Here is a 19,240-nt window from a genome sequence, read left to right as displayed (position 1 = left end):
ATTCCTGCTTTTGGTTGCAACCAGGCTGGGTCACTCAGAAATCACAGGTTTGCAAGTCAGCCCTGTTACACTTCACTGCAGACTAAGCTAGACATTTCCTTTAAAGCACAGGAATTCGATGAAACCGAGTATGCGTGTAGGCTGCTGGATTGTGAAACCTCCGCTAATGCTAATTTTAAATACCATGTGAAGTATTTTTCTCCAATTCACTTCTTTTTATAATAAAAAAAGTAGGCTGTTAAGTCAGTACGGCAAACCATGTACTTCTAAAGGGAGGACTCCAGAAAGCGCTCAAATCAAGGCACGTCTTAACAGCAAAGAGTTCCCGTAAAGCAAGGGAGGTGTAATGGAGTGCCAGTCTCACAGCTCCAGAACAAGAATTTAACCTTGAGGGGCAAGGCACGAGCAATCCAAGACAATCCACTCAAAAAGACTGAGAAGCGGACAAAGGCCTAGAACAGCCCCCACAGCAGTTGCTTTCTGAATGACTGATTCTACATCTACTGACAAAAAAGGAGGCAAAAAAGATCTAAGAGAAATCAAAACACACAAGCAGCAATTTGATACTTTACAGAAAGGCAGTTACACTAGTGGATCAGCAGCCCTACAACAAATGAGAATAAACAGCATACACAATACTCTAGTTCATAAAGAACTGACCTCTAGAACTTTTTCTTTCCTTTGCCTTGTAACAATCTAGGCAGACCACAAATCCACATTTTTGGCAGACCCAGTGAATGTTAAATAATGTGGCTTCACATGCATCACACATCTCACGGACTCCTCTCACTGCTCTCTTCCATGCAATTTTGGCTGAAATACAAAATAAGCAGAATAAAAGGACTGAAATTTAAATGCAAAGCACAGAATGAATGTTCTTTATAGATGAAGCGTTCATAATTTCCCCCTCAGATGTAACTGGATGTGGGGGGAGGAAAGCGATCCTTCGTAAACAGACCATCAACATCTACCCCCTTAGTTGCATTACACAGCATCCCCATCAATGCTACTGTCAATACACTATAAAGAAAGCAAAGCATCCAAAAAACACATACTGAAGTAATAAAGAAAGAATATTTCTGCTCAACATGAGCGGGTTGCAAGTACAGAGAAAAACTTCTTTAGCATATACATTTAACCCCATGCAATGAAGAGAGCTGGACTTTTCACCTGACTGCCTATGGGACTTGTTTAATCTCAAAGGCAGCCAAACTGCTGAGTCGGATGGGTTAAAGTTGGCAGGAGGGAGGTGCCTGTCCTGGAGACCTGGCTGGGGCTGGTACTTCTGCCTTCTGCCCCACCTCCTCCTCGTACTGCCTGGAATCAGCAGAGCCACCAGCCCGTTTAAAGCCTGCGCCCACCTGCTGTGGGCCAGAAGGACTGTGGCTTTGGTGGGGAGGAGGCTCTGCGGGGGCCCACGCTGTCACATTATTCCCCTTTGTTTTGGGAAGGAGACACGTCAGAAACACAATGTCTGTTGGCAGGAGTCGGTACCTGGCTCACTGTGGGGCTTGGCGTGGAGCTGGCCGGATTGCTGGAAGCCAAGCTGGGAACCAAGGCTGTTCCAACCCCAACAGCAGCCTGGCCCTGGCCCTGGCCCAGCACAGCCACCAGCGCAGGGAGGGGGAACGGGCTGGCTTACTGAGGAAGGTCCCTGCCCCTTCCCGACATACCCTCTTACAAAATAGCCTAGGAAAATCCAGCGCGACAGCCTGGTGAAGTGAGCTACTCGAAAGGAAGCCATGGGCCATGATGAACGCAAACACTGGAGTAAAACTGCAGAACACTTGAGAGCATTTGAGATTTCCTTACCGTCTTTTTTCACCCAGGACATGGCTGTTTTCTCAGATGTTACTAACTGACAAAATTTATCACCTATGATATCTAGAATGTATTTAGAAGTTTCTAGGTCCAGTTCATCATCTTCATAGTTTTCATGTGTCCATAAACTCAGTGCTTCATCATCATACTGATCAGGAGAGGAGAAACCATCTATCCTAACCACTCCGTTCTTACTGAAAGATAACCTAAAAATGAAAACAGATAGTTTAACTGCATATATCATCATATTCTGAGATTTACAGTTTGCTTGCTAATTTAACTGACTGCTTATGTCTTACAACAAGTAGGTTTTCTTTACCTTTTTAGCATCCTGCCATATTTTTAAATTAAAAAATAAATCCTACTGCCAAAAAACGGTTTTAAAACCAAGAGTAAGAAAGCATGAAAACTAAAACTAATTTTTTAGGCACTTTCTGCAATCAGTTTACCCCTCATTCTCTCTAACATTTCTTACAGCTTTAAAATTGAAGACAGGAAAATTATCCTTTTTTTTTTTTTTGGCCAAAGTTTGGTTCCACCTATTCCTCACCTTTAATTTTCAGAGTGTTTGTAACAACAATCACTCAAGTCTGACTCATCTTTTATAGATCTTTCTTTCCTACTGCTCTCAAACTCAGAAACCAGGAGTTTGAACACTATATTTAAGTCTTTCTAGGCAGAACAAACCACCAATACAAGGTAACGTTTTTGTATCCGCTAATTTCTGACCTTTAAAATAACTAAAGGCTTTCCTGTTATCCTACCCAGTACCATTCCACTAATCCTGCCTATATTTAGCCTATTTTTAAGCAGTAACAATTAATTATTCCATCTTGCATAACACAGGATAATTCATTATACATATGCAATTATTATAATAGTTAAGGAATTTTACAGCAATGCCAGTAAAATAGTCCTGAATTCAGAACTAAGTACCAAGACCAATACTCAGATGTGTATTTAGTGAACAAGAAGAAATAATGAATTTTCAGTTACAATAATGACTTCCAAGAGTAGCACAAACTTTGTTTACAATTCAATCCCTACTATCTAAATACAATGAAAATTAATTAAACCGCTGTAAAATTTACCACATTATATTCAAAACATTCCAATTTTTTATTCCGTAACTGGGTTTTAAAAAATTGGCAAAACTTTATCACTGATGTTCTCTCTTTTATACAGGGCAGAAAAAAACCCAGAACTCTGACACTGCCACATTAGGAAGCAAATAATCTTGCGTAGAAGGTATTCCAAGTCCAACCTTGAAATGATTCCTGTAAGAGTACCAAGTCTTGTAACTAAAGCTTCGTTATGAAACATTATACCCAATCCAGGGAATAAATTCCTGTCTAAAACAAGTTGGGTACATACTGACAACACAACCCACGTGCAAATGAAAGCCGCCTTGTTCTGTCTCGATAGCTGCTCTCCCTGCACCATGTATGCTACGCTGCATCCTGGGAAATTTTCTTCCCAACTTGTGAGTTTTTCTTGATTGGCCAGTAATTGTGAAAAAGGAGGTCACAACTCCCCTGTCCTTAGAAAACTCCCAGGAAACCCAGAGCAGCATTCCCACCATATACTGGCAAAAGAACAATTACGAATTAGTGCAACTATGTGGTTGTACAACTTGTCCAGAGTGACTGAAGCTCGCCTTTTGAAAATCCCACTTCAAATGTCAGACACCTGTGTAATGGTGATGTGCTGTGTTTTCTGCTTGCCTAAGGTACACTGGGCAGCTGTTCTGATGTCTTTGCTATAAAGCTTTAAACAGCAATAAAGTGAATCCACAAAAGAAGTAAGAAATACAAATGTAAATGCTGTTAAATTAGACAGTGTCTTTTATCAGGCAGACTGACTGATCCAGAAAAATCAGACAAGCTTTCAAGCATGCAAGTCCTTCGTCAGTATTATTTTTAAAAGTTAAAACTCCACAGTGTCAGGAAATAGCTGTACTTACCGCCGAAAGTAGTAAAATCTACAAAATACCGGTGAGTGAGTTGGTTCTTCTCCTTTCTTACTTCTTATTAGCCTACATTCTCTGCATTTTTGCAAGTTTGGTCCTATTTCAGAGCAAGAATCATCCTGCAAAAAGGACTCTCCCGTTTGCTTCAGCTTCTTTACTTTGCGCCAATCTTTTAACACTGAGCGAGGTATACCAGCTGCAAAAGGAAGAAGAGTTTCAGATGAGGTACTGGCAGCCCCTATTCGCAGAACCCAGTCAGATCAGTCAGCGGACAATGCTTCTGAATTTGTTGCCTGCCTAACATATTTCATGATTACTTCCATTTGTCAGCACCAAAGTTTAAAAAGCATAGCTACCAATTAGACTTGTACAGGCAGAAGCACAGTTAACTACCTGCTGAGCCATGAGGAATACCTAGGACACTGTATCTGCTCTTGTATTAGGTATATCGTTCACCAAATGTTGCACTAAAAGCATCTTCAGAATCTCCTTCTCACAAAACAAGCGAAGAAATACAATACAGCAGGAAAGAAAGGTTTGAATTCTGCTTCAAATGAAGATGTATGCAAAAAAGGCAACAATTTAATGAATGAAACCAGAGCTTAAAAAAAAAAAAAACCCTACTTCTTCAGAATTTATTTTTGCTGAACGATGCAGGTATGATTACAGAAGAGCAGGACAATCACACATAACTCATCTGAACTTAATGTAAAATATCCGGCATAAGGAAGAACAGAATCCATTTACTCTTGTCAACTTTGTTGGCTTTGCAAGGCTAAGCACTACAATTCTATTTTTGATATGAAAGTCAGCAGACCCGACACCGAGTAACATGAGGAGCAAATCTATTGAGTAATACGTGCAATTTTCACATACACATTTTGAAACTGAACCATGCTGTTATTTAACCAGGCTTTCATTTTAATGACTTTCAAAAGTGGCACCAGTTTTATCTGTGGATAGATAGGAGTATTTGTCATTTCATCTACCACTACTCTTGAAAGTTCATGGCCTGTAAACAGGGATCTGATGTAGAACGATAGAGAGGTCAGGGTGCTAACTTTGGACTTGGTACCTGGGTTCAGCTCGGTATTTTGCCAGAGATGACTTGTGCAAACTTGCAAGTGACAGACTGCCTGTGCCTCAGTTCATGACCTACAAAACGCACTCCCAACTCATCCGAGGAGCATGGTGGTAACTGGGTGAAAACTTGAGAGTAGAAAAGGCAAAAGTACAGGTTTGCTAGTCCAAAACAATGTTTTCTGCCTTGGAACCAGAGATCCTGGGAGTCATCCGGGAGCTGCTAGAATTCAAGCTCTGTGGGCAGGAACTTGGAAGATCCCCAAGGCTTGCAGGACTGTAAAATGTCTTGCTTTGCAGGAGGGGGCCTTGCAGCCTGGAGCTCTGAGCACTCTGGCGAGCACACAGGCTCCCGGGGCTTTCCGAAACGGCATCGGGACAAAGCCGTTTTCAACCCTGGCAGTATCCAGATACCACCCACACTGTGAAACTGCCACCGAGCCCCTGATCCTGAAGCACAGTTATCTTCAGCCACCCATGGGGAGCCAAGGCAGCCATCCCAGGAAAAACACAGGACCTGTGCTTTCCTGAAAGCTCCTCAACATTGATTATATTTTTGTATAAATCTTTGTGGAAAGTCCTTTTCTTAAGAAAATCTCTGACCAGCGCATGCTCTCAGAAATTGTAACGAAGCTCTCAAGATAGACTGACAGGAGTATCAGAAATGCTCATGTATTTCATAGGTCAGGTAGGGGAAATGGACAGGTCTATTAAGATTTCAAAAGAGGGTGGCAAGCACAAGAAGCTGCTACCACAGGATGGGCCCAAGCTGTTAATGTGCAGAACACAAGCTGTGCGACTCACAACAGGATGTAATACCAACTCCTACCCATTTCCCGACCTAAATTCCATGGAACAGTTCCATAATGTATTATCACGTATCACTTTCATACTCAGGTACCACTAGCCAAAACAAGAAGTGACTGCCGTCCCTTAACTTAGGTAAGCAATCCTTCTGCAACAAGCCTACAAAAAAAAAAAAAATCTTTTGCTACAGTACAAAGGTCATAAAGACCTAACATGTTACACATATACGTTTACAGTTCACTTCAAGAAGTGAAACCAGGAAAGACTTTATAGGCATGTTCTCCTTGATCTTCCCTTTAGCTGGGAGCGGAGGGGAGTAATACTACTACCACTGGGCCCAAGCCAGAACACCTCAGACAGACTGCAACACTTCCAGCACCCAGGACAACTCGGGCATCCAGTCCTCTCAGATACCAGGAGAGTCACTTTATACACTAGGCAGTGAAAAGACAGAGAATGTAATTACAGGGAGCAGTACTCATTTTCTTACTACCTGTACTTAAAACTTCTTGTGAAAAGTAATTTAATGGTAGACTTTTCTCATACTCAACCCGAACAAAGACAAAAGAATAGTCCTTGGAGAAGAATAAATTGGGATAAAAAAATAAGCTAAGTTCTTAAATAAAATCCCTCATGCTGGCAGACCAGTTTCCCTTTTCAGATAAATCTAGTTACAATCTGCTACATGCTACAGCATTACATTTAAATTGAAATTTCTATTTCCCTAAACGTCTTTATTCCTTAAACAAGAGGGATGTTAACACCATGTAATACACATGCTAGTTAGGAGTGTGAAATGGCTCTCTCTAAAACCTTTCATTAAATTAACCAAATCATAACAGAGTGGCATCAGGCTCTCAAGGAACTGCCTCTGGCTTCCTGATCAAAGGATGAATTAAAGTTCAACAATAGAGATTCTCGCCCTCCAGTAGCGCTCTAAAAATAAATGCATTAGGTCTTTTAAAATACATCTTTCTCTCTCTCTCTCTCTCTCTCAACACAAGTGGCAGAACTATATGCACCAGTCTGTTGAATTCTGATGGACAGCACAAACCAGTTTGTTTACTGCTCATTTTTAGGCCAAGAACCAGTCTGTTAGCACATATATACAAACCGCTGAATTTCTTAAACCAGGATGTTTCCAAATGGCCTCAAGACAGATAAATCTGGACCTACTAATTTACACAGGCGTGCTTTTTAACTCTTTTCCCAGCTATCATGCATGACAAACCCTCCAGGATTAACGCTGTTAGACTTTGCATTAGTCTGCCTCTTCCAAATCAGACCAATATACTCACTGCTGTTACTGCCGCTCTGTAACTTCAGCTTGCTTTTTTCTTTGGCACTCCTGCTAAGAACACCATTCGGTTTTACTTCTTCCTCTGCATCACCCTTTTTTTTCTGCAAATCATTTTGTTTCTTTTTGTAAGTTGGCTTGGGCTGCCGTTTAGTCCTTTGCTCTGACTTGCTCTCGCTTTCATCAGAGTCTCCGCTTTCAGAGCCAGACTCATAAGTTCGTTTTGCTTTTCTCCGAGGGTGCTTATCTTCCTTCGCAAACTTATCTGCCAAGATTTTACTATCTATGTTATTCTGCAAATCATTTGATGTAGAAGCTATTAAATTGACAGTACATGGCTTAATAATTTCTGAAACACTGTTCCCTGAATTCTCTTTTTTATTAGTGTTTTTATCTTCCTCTGAATGTCTTGTTAGCCAAGCCTTTTTCAGCTTAGTGTGGTAGTTTGGCTGACTCGTCTGGGAAGTTTGCCCACTGCCTACAGAGTTCGCTTTGTTTATTGTATTACAGACGATAGCACTGTCTAGGGAGAGAGAGGTTGAAAATGTCTGATTTTTCACAGAGTTGGACTCGGTCTCACTGGTGTTACTACTTTTAAACTGAGCTGCAGCCAAGGCTGCCTTGTGCTTTTTCAAATGGACAAAGTCGGTGGAGGTGGAGAATCCCGAGCTGGGCTGAGCAGCGCTGCCTGTCTTGCCAGCGGCGGGCGTAACCGGAGCTGGAGTGCTGACCTTGCATTCCTGGGTCTGCGCCACCGCCTGACTTGCCGCTCTCGAGGCAGTACACTCCAGCGGCGCGCAGGCCAAGACCGTGTTCGATAAGGAGTAAGTCACTTCTGAGCTACCCCAGCTTGACACGCTGGTAGTTGTTGCTGCCGATGCGGTGACATCCGTTTTGGTACTGCAGATCATAGTTGTGGTAGGGGTGACAGCACGAGGAATGCTGCCTTGCGAGACAGCTGGAAATTTCTTTTCATACTGTGTGCGAGCACTGTCTGAGTTCATATTTGGCAGAATGATTCTTCCAGTCTCCCTGGCTTCCGCTGTTTTCAGGCAATCTGCTTGATTTGTCACAGCTGAAGATCTCTCACTAACTCGATCTTTGGAAGCAGGCTGCATTACTGGTACGCTATCGTATTTCGTGCTAGAAGGAGGACGCACAATAACAGATGCTGTAGCGGACTGTGACTTTCCACTCATTCTTTCAACATGCCAATCCACTTTTTCATTGTTTGGGGCATTATTGGACTTCCAGATTTCTGATAAATTCTGTTCAGAAGTGCCCTTGTAAACAGTCTGAGCTTCCTTAGGCTCAGGTACTAAAGTTGGTGGTTTCTGCAACTCCTGTATTTTGCCACCACCAGCGTTAACGGGTTGAACAGGAGTTAGAGTCGGAGGCGAAAGGCTGCTGTAGCTGCTTTCCTTCTTCTCCAGGTTCTGGTGCACAGGAGGGTGAAACACGGGGGCTCTGTGCAAGGCAGGCATACTCCGGAGTGTATTTGAAGATGAGATTGACAACTGAGTAGGGCTCCTGCTGTCACTCCTAAAAGAATTTACAGAGTGAGACTGCACTGACTGTGAAAGCTGCTCGGGTATCTTGCTCGCAGAGCCTTCGCTCTCTGGTTGGTGCTTAATTAAAGGTGGAGGTTTTGAAAGAGAAGAAATGTAAGAGGGGAGCGACTGGGGACTGGCTGCTGTGGAAGGACAATTAGTTTGCTTATCAATATATGCACTTGAAGCTTCCTTTGAAGGGTACGATCTTGGCGGTTCATTTACCACGCTGTTAGACAAGGTGGTGAAATAGTTACTCTGCGGCAAGCTCTGTGGAACTGAATGCTTCATTTTATACAGTTCTGACACAGAGCGTTCAGAGTCTTTATCGTATTTTACCGAATGGCTCTTGGGACTTGAAGATAAGGATGTTACCCTGGAATAGTTCTCTCTCTCTCCCTCCAGTGCCTTTATTTTAGCTGTAAAAGGAGCAACTTCAATACTTTCTTGGAGTATCCGCCTGTGTTCTTCTTTGTATTTGCTCAGTCGCTCCCCAGTCTCCTGTGGTGGCCTTGGCAGCTGGTTCAACATTGGATCTGCAAAATGTCTGTGCATATGGCTCTCCTTTGCTGTCTGTGTTCTGCTTTGCTCTAGCTCCGTCTTTACTGGTGCGGTTGTAACAGAACGTACAGGTTCAATAAACGCTTTCCTCTCCAGTTCTCTGTTTGAAAAAGGTTAAGCAGACACAGGTTAGTCTGAACATAGCGCAACGTGCCAAACGGAAGACCTTTCTTCCCATGCCCTGAACAAAGTTATCCATTAACACAAAATAAACTTTTCTTTATATTAGGTACAATTTTCAAAAGTCTTCAGATGACTCAGGAACTCAAGTACCATTCCAAGTCAACAGGGCAGAGTCTGTTTTGCAGCACACTGACAAGCTTTTCTCCATCACAGGCACCCACGTTTACAAATAAACTAAAAGGAAGCTGTAAGACAACATCAGCTGCCGAAATGCACACTCTCACACAGAGTTAAACAGCAAACTTACTCTTTGTGATGCTCTACGATACTTTTGGACAACGGTGGGCTGGAATGCGTTGTCAGTTTGAGAGGCCGAAGGGGATCTGCACTGGACGGTCGCACAGGAATGTGACTCAGTAAACCAAGGCTGTCAGCTGAGGTCACCGGGGTGGGCTGGTGTAACCATGGGCTGGGAGTATTCTGTTAACACCAACCAAAGCAAAAAAAATAAAATCAGATTTCAAAATAATCATGAGACCACAAGAGTTATCGTATCAAGTCCTACCAATGATCAGAGTGAAGTAATGTATTTCAGCACCAAATCATACACAGCAAATAAAATTTAACATCTTAAGTCACTTTTTGATCAACTGGAACATCTGATTGTACTTCCCCTGGACTTGGGGCACACAAAATAGTTTACACATTTCAGAAGCATTCTTGGAACTGTTTAATTTTCAAGTATTCACCACGAATAGTTAATTCTAGAACGGCATCTCAAGCTCATCAAAATTAGCAAACCAATGATAGTCTGACAGCACTTCAGTTACTAGCAAACAGACCACTAGCTCTTCAATGAATTGCAAGAAGTATTTCTTTCAAAAGACAAATACATTTAGTATTTCTGGAAAACAAGTTCATTTCCAGCTTTACAACAAATCTCAATATAAGGGACAGAAGTATCTCTTTCTTGGATGGTTCCTCTCCTTCCCCCAGCCAAATGATTAAGTACGATAATCATAACTAATCTGCTTTATTTTGCCAGGCATTTTTATCTGGCATAATTTCACCATCAGCACGCTATTAAAAGCATAAACATAGATGCCTGCCATACTTTGCACCATGGCAAATGCACAGTACACACAATTTTGTGCTGTGTACCTAAATACTCAAAAAAGTGGGCAATACCAACCTCCTTGCTTACACACACCATGGCAGTCTTAATTTATGAAACTGGTTTTTAATTGACTACTTGGGAAAGTTTCTATTTTTGTATCTTCTCTGAAACCAGTGTAACAACTCTGCAGAAAAAACCAAGAGCAGCCCCATCTCTCTCCCCTTTCCCTCTCTCCAAGACCTGCTTACAAGAAACACGCACAAGAGTGGAATGGCAGGGCACCCCGTTGAAGAGGTGCTCAAGTGCTAGGGACAAGCCAAGAAGGGACTGAGACAAGAGTGAGCAGAGCTCCCATGGGCACCCCAAAGCCTCTCGGTGCTGCCCCACCCCTAACTCAGACACTGCCTAGAACCTCTTCCCCTCCTCTGCTCCTCACCAGTCCATCCCTCTCCTTCCCCCCAGTCTTGGCAACTCCCAGTTGAGAACTGCTGCAGCAGAAGGGGAGCCAAGAGCTCTCATGACGCATGCACGCAGCACAGAACAGATCTGCAGGTGCTACAACTTTGAAGTTCTGATTTCTGTATTTTTGAATATTTAAAGCAACCGCTTGGGTTTGCACTAACAGTTTTAGCGCACACGTTGCCTAGGCTGGTAGTTCCCACGCTGTGGTGAGTTCCCACGAATAGCCTGTAAGCTGTATTAAAGTATTATGCAAAAAAGGCCCGTCACCTTCTCCCTAGAGGAGCTGGGGAACATCTGCTGGAGCACCAAGCATTGCCCAAACAGCTTCATGACTCCACCTGCAACCATCTACGGCCCAGCCCAAGGACAGGAGCTGCCAGAGCCGCCTGCGGATGGTAGGAAAAGGTGGGCTTGGGGGCACACTTCCTTCAGCACACAGACACGGCCCAGCCCCGAGCCCAGGGTGGCTGCTGCTGCTGTTACAGCTGATACACAGACCCCTTTCTGCAATCATGGCAGCCATGCAAACCAACTTTGGAAACACCCATTCTGGGTTTCTAAGGCGTATTTAAAAAAGGCCTCCAGCGCAAGAGCCAGAAGACAAGTCACCACAAGACAATTGCCACATATCAACATAATTAAAAAGCTGCGTGCCTCGGTATGCAGGGCTGCATAGTTCAGGCAGCCAAAGTGAAAACAGAGTCTATCGTAAGTTCTTCAAAATGGACTTCAGCATGGGGTGGAGCAGGCAGCTACATGAAAAGATAAATCCACCTATAGTTTTCTCTTAGGCTTTTCTTTTCTGCTGCGTTTGACTTTATCATGGTTTAGATCAAACTGACTTCATATTACAAGGCCAACTCAAACTGACTGTTTGGGAAAGACTTAGCCACAATGGTTTGGCTTTTCTCAAGAATGAGGCTGGGGAAGAATAGCTTTCCCCATGATGAAAAAGAAAAAAAATCTCTATAACCATTCAGAAACTCTAAGCTTTGACGCAAAGGCTTACAATTTGGCAGAAGGACCACTGTCAGCGACATGCCTTTTGTGGTCCCTCTGAAAATCTGCCCAAATTAGGCCAAGTTGTAAGCCTCTAAAAATCAGTATGCACATGCTCAGTGGAGGTTTGATTGAAGCTGGCAGTAAAGCTCTCTGAAGTTTCTGTCTGCACTACACATGCTTCATCTTATGCTGTTCCTCTAAGGTGCCTGCAAAGAGCATGCCGTATCCCAAGCCTGCAGGAGCTGAGAAAACTTTTCCTGTAACTGCCATATCTGCCTGCCAAACACCGCCGCCGCACTGGGCGCTGGGCTGGAAAACACAAACCATTTCTTCTGAGACTTCAGTGGTTATACGCAGCATCCAGACAGAGGAATCACCCTGACTTGAATACAGAGGAGTAGAAAGCAGATGGGAAGGCAGGGATGTGTGTCAACAGGAACAGAAGGGGAGAAGAAGATATGCCAAGAGAGGGTACACAGATAGGTGTAAAGGCAAGAAAAAAGGGTGTACAGTGCAAGAAATATTTATAAATGCTGAAGCACTCCTCTTCAGAACTTCCCACTGGATTTAGGACTCCTTCCGTCTCTGCCTTTCTCCATTATTTAGCAAGCATACATGAAATTTCATTATGAAGACAACTCTCCTACTTCTCCTAGTATTTAACTTACCTAATGGTTTTCAGAGTTTGATGTAGCAAATATTCAGCCAGTGGACTCAAGGTCCCAAACCAGCTGGTTGACTTCACTTGGTCATAAACAAAACCCAAACATTTTGTCTTACTTTAAAATACTTAGGAAATCTGGAAGAACTCCCTACTCGTGTCTGCTCAGAGACAGTGGTTACTACTGGATTTCCACTCCACACTTTAGTTCTGTGTCTACTCAAAATCCCCACCGCTGACGCACACTCTGCGATACAAACTACCCAGTCCGTATCTAGAAAACGACTTCTGGGAGACACTAGCCCTGACTAAATACTGCATTAAGAAATGAGTACAACTTACCCTTCTCAAGGAAGCCTCTGCGTTAACCGGAGTTTCTGGGTGGACCCATTTGGAGGAGGGCAGACCGAGTCCTGAGTAAGCATGTGTTCCGTTTGGATACTGCCAAATAATTGGATAAAGCCCTAGCTGATTATAGGAAGCAGAAGGATGAGCTTGTCCAAGAAGATGTGGAGACTGGTGTTGTAACATCTGTTGCTGCTGCTGGTGTGCTAATGCCAAATGGCTTAAGCTGCTAGCATGAGCAGTCTCTAGTCGCGGATGGCCACCCAGCAAGGAGGCAGCAGGCACTCCGGGTAACACTGCAGGAAGTAGATGAGGGTGATGAACAGAATGGTGAGATGCGGTACTAAGGGGGTGAGTGTTAATAGCGGACAAGGGAGCCTGAGCTGAAGACCCAGCTAGCAGATGGGATGAACCAGTTAATGCAGGATGATGAGCGTTTGGATTTAAACAGGTTCGGTGGGATGAGGAATGCAGAGGATAATTATGCTGATGCAAATAAGGTGAAATGTGATTAGTTCCTGTTTCTTGTCCAATCAGAGTGGGGTCCCTGTACACCGTGAAATGTTCATTCTTGTCAATGATAAGAGGACTTTTAGTAGCTTCTAGAGCGCTAACTCTAGCTGGAACCGGATGAAAACTAGACCTAGGCAAATCATGATCAGTTTTATTGGCTGACCTTGTTAATCCAGTAGCGTGGCTGTTTTGGGAACTAACCTTAGACTTCACAGTATCAGAAGATTGGGTGAATTTAGGCTTAACATCTGGTGACTTTGTTTTAGGATGATCAACTGAAGCACTAGGTTTTGACTTCACAGAATCGGGGACTGGACTTTGCTTATGCAGTTTACTCTCTTCTGCTAGAGAAGCTACATTTAACGAAGACATAAACGAGCCATACTGCACTTTTTCTTTTTCAGGATTTAAGTGTTCATTTACTGGTAACGTTTTTACAACCCCAGGTTGTATCAAATCCGTTTTGTTAACAACACCGCTAACCCAACTTTGATCAGCTTCCTGTTTTCTTGCTTCAAGGAAATTTGCATTTGCAAACTGCTGTTTTAAATCGCTGCTGTGAGATTCTATTTTCTGAACCGTTTGCAAACCAAAGGTACTTGCAGCATTATCTTGGCTCTCCTTTTCGGAGTTGTTTTCATTAGTAATGTCAACAACACATTTCGGAGTAGGAGGTCTGGGTATAAATTGCTCATTTTTTAATTCCGCAGTATGATGTTTTTCTGCATTGCACTCTTGAACATGTGGATCCTTGGCATTCTGCTAAGAAGGATGACTTCAGTCTTTCTGTCTCTTCATGTTTTTTATCCTCCTGCATTTCATCCCATGGAGACCGTCTATCTGTTAGTGTCTGTTCTACTCCCTCAATAGTTTGGGATTTTCCTTCTTCTCCATTTATCTTTGAAGTGTTCTTGCTTTTTAACTCATTTTCTGAATTTTGCTCTGAGGACGAATCTGTTAATCTTTTATTTGAAATTTCTGAGTCACTGCTCTCAGAGTAATCTGAGATATTGTCCGTCCGCAGTCTCTTCATATTCAATTTTTTTTCATCCTCTTCAGGTTTTCTTCTTTTACTAAGGAAGTGTTTATTTTTGGTTTTGGGGTTTTCTGTAAGAGATAAAAACATGTCTATCACATTTTCAGTCTAATATGGTTTTAAGAAGCTCTCCCTCCCTTTCCAATAACTGCTTTTACCTCCTCGACCTATATACTCGTATCTTTCTTCTTTCATCTTCTCTTCATCAGGCATGCTGCTATCAGAGCCTTTCCTCTTATTTGGCCGAGTATTCCTCTGTTGCTGGTGCTGGTGAGAATTCTGTTTTGGTGCTGCAGTTTGGGAATTCATTGCTGGTCTGGGACTATTTGCTTGCGCACGTGTATAATGACCCTGAAAATAATTTTGTGATTAATGGACTTAAATGCAATTTTAATTAGCGACTTTAACATATATTTTTAATACTCATAATATACGAAAATACTTAGGTAAAAAGATAAATGTATCTACGTGGACTGTGTTGCTGTTCTGGTTGGAACGAGACCGTCGGCGTGAAGTGATGCCAATATTTTCACCTTTCAACAAAGAGTGAACAACATCATCTAGAAAGGTCATCTGAACCATAGAAGGATCAACATTCTGAGGTTCTAACACCTGGTTTATTAAAAAAAGAAAAAGTAATAATCAGCAGATGTTCAGGCACTGCCCAATCTGTATTTTCCGAATCGGAGTTCACCAGTCTATTTTGTGTGCTTGAGACTAATCAGAGAAAAGCCTACTTAATCCTGACAAGCAGAACCGACATATGACTCTCAACAAAGGCTGGGAATAGAGTAAAAACCAAAGTAAACACGTCTTTACATACCACTGTAAAAATAATGTCTTTTTTTAAAAAGTACCCCACCACCACTTCCTTCCCCTTCAATGACCTGAAAATTTGAAATTAAGAGACACTGAGGTCTCCACAGAGTAACTCCTAAGTAGCAATTCCAATATACAAGTATTTTAAAAATGTACTTAATATTCTGTAAGATACGCCGCAGAAGCACGTTACAGTATTGCTCCCAACAAAAGCATAACTGCTGAAAGAAAGGAACCAAAACTGGACAGAAGAACTCTTAAGAGTGGCAGAGTGTTACGAGTGAGGGGTGGTACTTCAGCAAGAAGGAAATGCTAACTAGATCTTTAATCCATGTGTCACAAAGTGAAAAAAATAATATTTGGAGAAAATTAATTAGAGCAAATTAAGGGAAAGAATGTATCTGAGTATTAGGCTAGACTTAAATCCTTATTGTCACACATGATTTTGTCAGACATTTCAAGGCAGATGGGTCATTCACCATATTAACGTTGAGTCATTACTCTGGTCTCCTGAAATAGAATTCATTACTGCCACTAAATATACCAGCAGTAATTCTTTTTGTAATATCAACTTCAGAAATACATCTGAAACCCACCACAGTAAATGTAAATTAGGGCTGCAGTAAATGCTTAACTCAATAAATTGCAGAAAGTGGGTATTTCAATTGCTTGGAAGAAGTAATCGCTACTGCAAAGAAGTAATACACTAAAAGATTTCAGCGTTGAGAAAAGAAACTCTCAACAGAGCTGACAGGGGAGACCAGTTCTTAAAACTAGATCGCTTCACTTCAAAGACTGCAGTAGTCAAACAGTGACAGCAGAAGAAAAGCAAAACTGGAGGACTGGTATTAATCATAACATTGCACAAATGTTTAGCTTCAGGATGGCTTTAACTGCTAGTTAACACTACTCCAATGCAAAGTCATGCGGTGGTTTCAGCACAGTGACTCGCCCTGCTGGAACTGAACAACTCAGGGTCTTTCAGGGTACCACAACAAAATTTTAAAACTCTTAACGTGTAGTTTACTTGAAGCTTGTTTTCCGAGTATCGCAAATCAAACTCACCTGGTCATTCATAACAACCATAGTGCGGGTGAAGAGATCATGATGAGTAATGATACCAGTGAACCACTGGGTGGCAGAATCCTGTCTGTACACTCTCACCCTATAACCATTTAAGGAGTACGGACCTTTAGAAGGGGAAGAAATAAAAAAGCCATTGAGAAATTCAGGGAGGAAAAAAAAAGTATAAAGGGGTTTTCCTGGTTTTTTAAGCTTCATAGGAAACATGCAGCGCATGGCACGGACAGCAAACTATGGGCAATTCTGGCACAGCACTGCTTGTGGATTTTACTTTTATTCAGGAAGACATTTTGAAATGCAAATGGTACATTTAAGTATGCTTTAAGGTCAATTATGTTAACATTTTCAACATACAATTTTCTTATCTAAATCTTTCTGCAACCATGATGACAAACGATGGGAAAATTCCTGCCTTCAAACAGCAACCACAGAAAAGTAATCTGAAAGGCTAGAAAGTGGCAGCAGCAGGTTATACAGAAGCTATTTAGCAGGCTAGTCACATGCCCAGATGCTTTGCTGGCGAAAAGATTTACATCTCGGTGGTTAGGCTCTGCATCTGCCAAGTCTTTCCCATAAGTGACCACAGAGCTTCTCTCCATTACAGCAGTCGGAAAGGCAGCTGAGTGATCCCGTCCCTGCCATGGCCACAAGGAACACTCAAAAACACACACGCTATGACTTTAGCTCCTGTTTTGATATGTCAACTGCAAAGAAACCCCACACACTGTCCCTTTGCAAAAAGATCAGTTTAATTCACCTCCAAAAGCCCATGGCGGTGGGGAGACAGTATGATACAGTACTTATTTTACAATTGGTTTCAAGACCCAGAAATTGAGATTCAACAATTTTATTCATGTTCAGTGCCCCATTTGATCACCAGGACCCTAAGTTTCATTGCATTTCATATTTACGCGGCATCTTGTATGACCAAGCAATGCTGCCACCGAGTTCAGTTCCAACTGTGTGGGTTTCACTACTTCCACAACCAAACCCCAGGTCAGGCATATAGGAATGGAAGCAAAATCAGTCAGTAACAATCTACAAAAAGCCCAAGTTAAATGATTTAAGAATGCCTAGTTGCTCAACCACACAGGCAAGGCCAGCATTCCCCCATCTTTCCTGAAGATCATTTTTTTCCAGTCCCTCCCCAGTACATTAAGCAAGCTCAAACATCTGCAGCAAAGGGGCCAGGGACCTTGGAGGTGAGAGAGCCTTCTCAAGTAAAATATCCATATTCACACGACTGGGTCCATTATACTCTCTGCATGAGAAAGTTTGTGATCATAAGGATTGTGTTTAACACTTGACAGATCAAGAGAAGTGCAAAAGCAATAATAATGTAGATATTTCCAAGTGGTCTTAGGGTTTAACTCTGGAACCTTACCAAGGCCTTTTGAAATACCTTTTGCATGTGATTAGCTAGGTTTTAGAACAGCTGGGAAACAAAAACACCATGTAATGGCACCCTTTTCACCCACATCCACAGCATTCACTGCACAACTGAAACCTCAAGACCCAGTGAGCCCCCTGAGCTACCGGCGACAGCTCCTCCCCGGAGCACATTTCCAGCTGCACAGACAAGGGTCAGAAGTGCACCAGCACAGGCACTGCCAATCACTGATACATATGGGCAGAAAAAGAGGAAGAATCTACAAGCTTATGTCTCACATTCCTCATCTTGGATCAGATGGGGTTCCCGTGGGGACACATTTCCTGATGGCTTCTCTCCAACCCTTACTCCATATGCCCCTGCAAAACGCCTCCAGCTCAGCTCCCACACTTCTGGCAAGTCTGACCCAACCCAACACGTCTCAAACTTTTCATGGCTGTCCCAAAGCTCTGCCTTGTTCAGACAGTCTCAGTAAAATTTTGCCTGTCTTTCCGTGCAAATTTCCCATTCCTCCTCTCCTATCCCAGCTCCTCCCCTCTCGCATCCTACTGTTAACTGCACAATGATTTTCAGGCTCTTGCATAACCAGAACCAGCCTCTCTCCTCTCCCCAGCTTCTTGTCTCATTTTAGCATTTACGATTCCAGGCCACCGGCTTCCAAGTCCTTTCCCAGTCTTCTCAGCTTACAGGCTCCATCCTCCTTTCTCCATCAGCTTCCAGATTCTGTTACACTCTTCTGCACTGACCCAGTGCCAATTTCTTTCCTCTTACTCCCTGTTCTAATCCATGTCTGCCCTTCATATCCCAGCTGTTATCCTATCTATTTTTAAAAGAGACTTTATCTACCGCTGGGGTGCTGGGAAGAAGGAGAAAGATTAAACTGCGGTCATACGACACAGGACAGCTCAGCTCCAGCCCAGCCCAGCCCAGCCACAAGCAGCCATTACAGGAAAAGCCTGGCTTTGTCTCCAGTCCCTGGCTGAATCACGCTCAGCTACACATTGTTGAAACAGCCTGTGCAGTACTATCAGGAAATATCTTCAGGGCTGAAGCACACTCAGTGTTTCAAGAAGATTATTATACACGCAGCCTCAGAGATGGTAGTGATAATAAATCTAATAGGAAGAAAAGAATTAAAAGATTTTAACTGTTAAAAATCAAAGACACTTTACTATGTTCCTTGAACTGGTTTTATTTGTCCCAAAAGTTTTCCACTTGGCCAAGTTTGGGAGGAGTTTGTTTTTTTTTAAAACAAGGAATAAACTACTTTCCTGCCAAACCTACAATCTCTACTGCAAAGCACACTGCTGTGACTGCCGCCCAAAGAAAAGGTCATGAGGGCCAATTTTTTTCCTTAGTCTCAGTCTTGCATATAATTGGAACAGTTTTGACCAAAATTCCCCCTCCTCAAACTGGCGTGGTTCTTTTCAAACATTTGGAACCCGATTTTAACATTTATCTCTGGCCCTCCTCCTTCTTCAGATAAACTGCCGTTTTAGCAGTGCTAGTCGTCAAAGAAGAAAATAGTAAGATACAAGATGACGGCTTCAGCATCATGAGATAACACGGAAAAGGCTGGATCCTAAAAATGCTGTAGAGGATGA

The 19,240-nt window shown here is 42.6% G+C and overlaps 1 protein-coding gene across 1 annotated transcript in view; it reads right to left on the bottom strand.

Annotated features, from left to right (window-relative positions):
* JMJD1C (jumonji domain containing 1C) overlaps nucleotides 1-19,240 on the bottom strand; it is a 58,827-nt gene that overhangs the window by 19,628 nt on the left and 19,959 nt on the right. The window contains 10 exon segments of the mRNA XM_035892527.1: nucleotides 661-813; nucleotides 1,813-2,027; nucleotides 3,785-3,986; nucleotides 6,976-9,185; nucleotides 9,516-9,688; nucleotides 12,793-14,080; nucleotides 14,082-14,415; nucleotides 14,503-14,695; nucleotides 14,813-14,956; nucleotides 16,229-16,353. Coding sequence (XP_035748420.1) covers nucleotides 661-813; nucleotides 1,813-2,027; nucleotides 3,785-3,986; nucleotides 6,976-9,185; nucleotides 9,516-9,688; nucleotides 12,793-14,080; nucleotides 14,082-14,415; nucleotides 14,503-14,695; nucleotides 14,813-14,956; nucleotides 16,229-16,353 — 5,037 coding nt within the window.

Source organism: Egretta garzetta, unplaced genomic scaffold (genome assembly GCF_000687185.1).
Source record: "Egretta garzetta isolate BGI_Z169 unplaced genomic scaffold, ASM68718v1 scaffold204, whole genome shotgun sequence".
Classification (NCBI taxonomy): Eukaryota; Metazoa; Chordata; class Aves; order Pelecaniformes; family Ardeidae; genus Egretta; species Egretta garzetta.
This window is presented reverse-complemented; position numbering and strand designations above follow the sequence as displayed.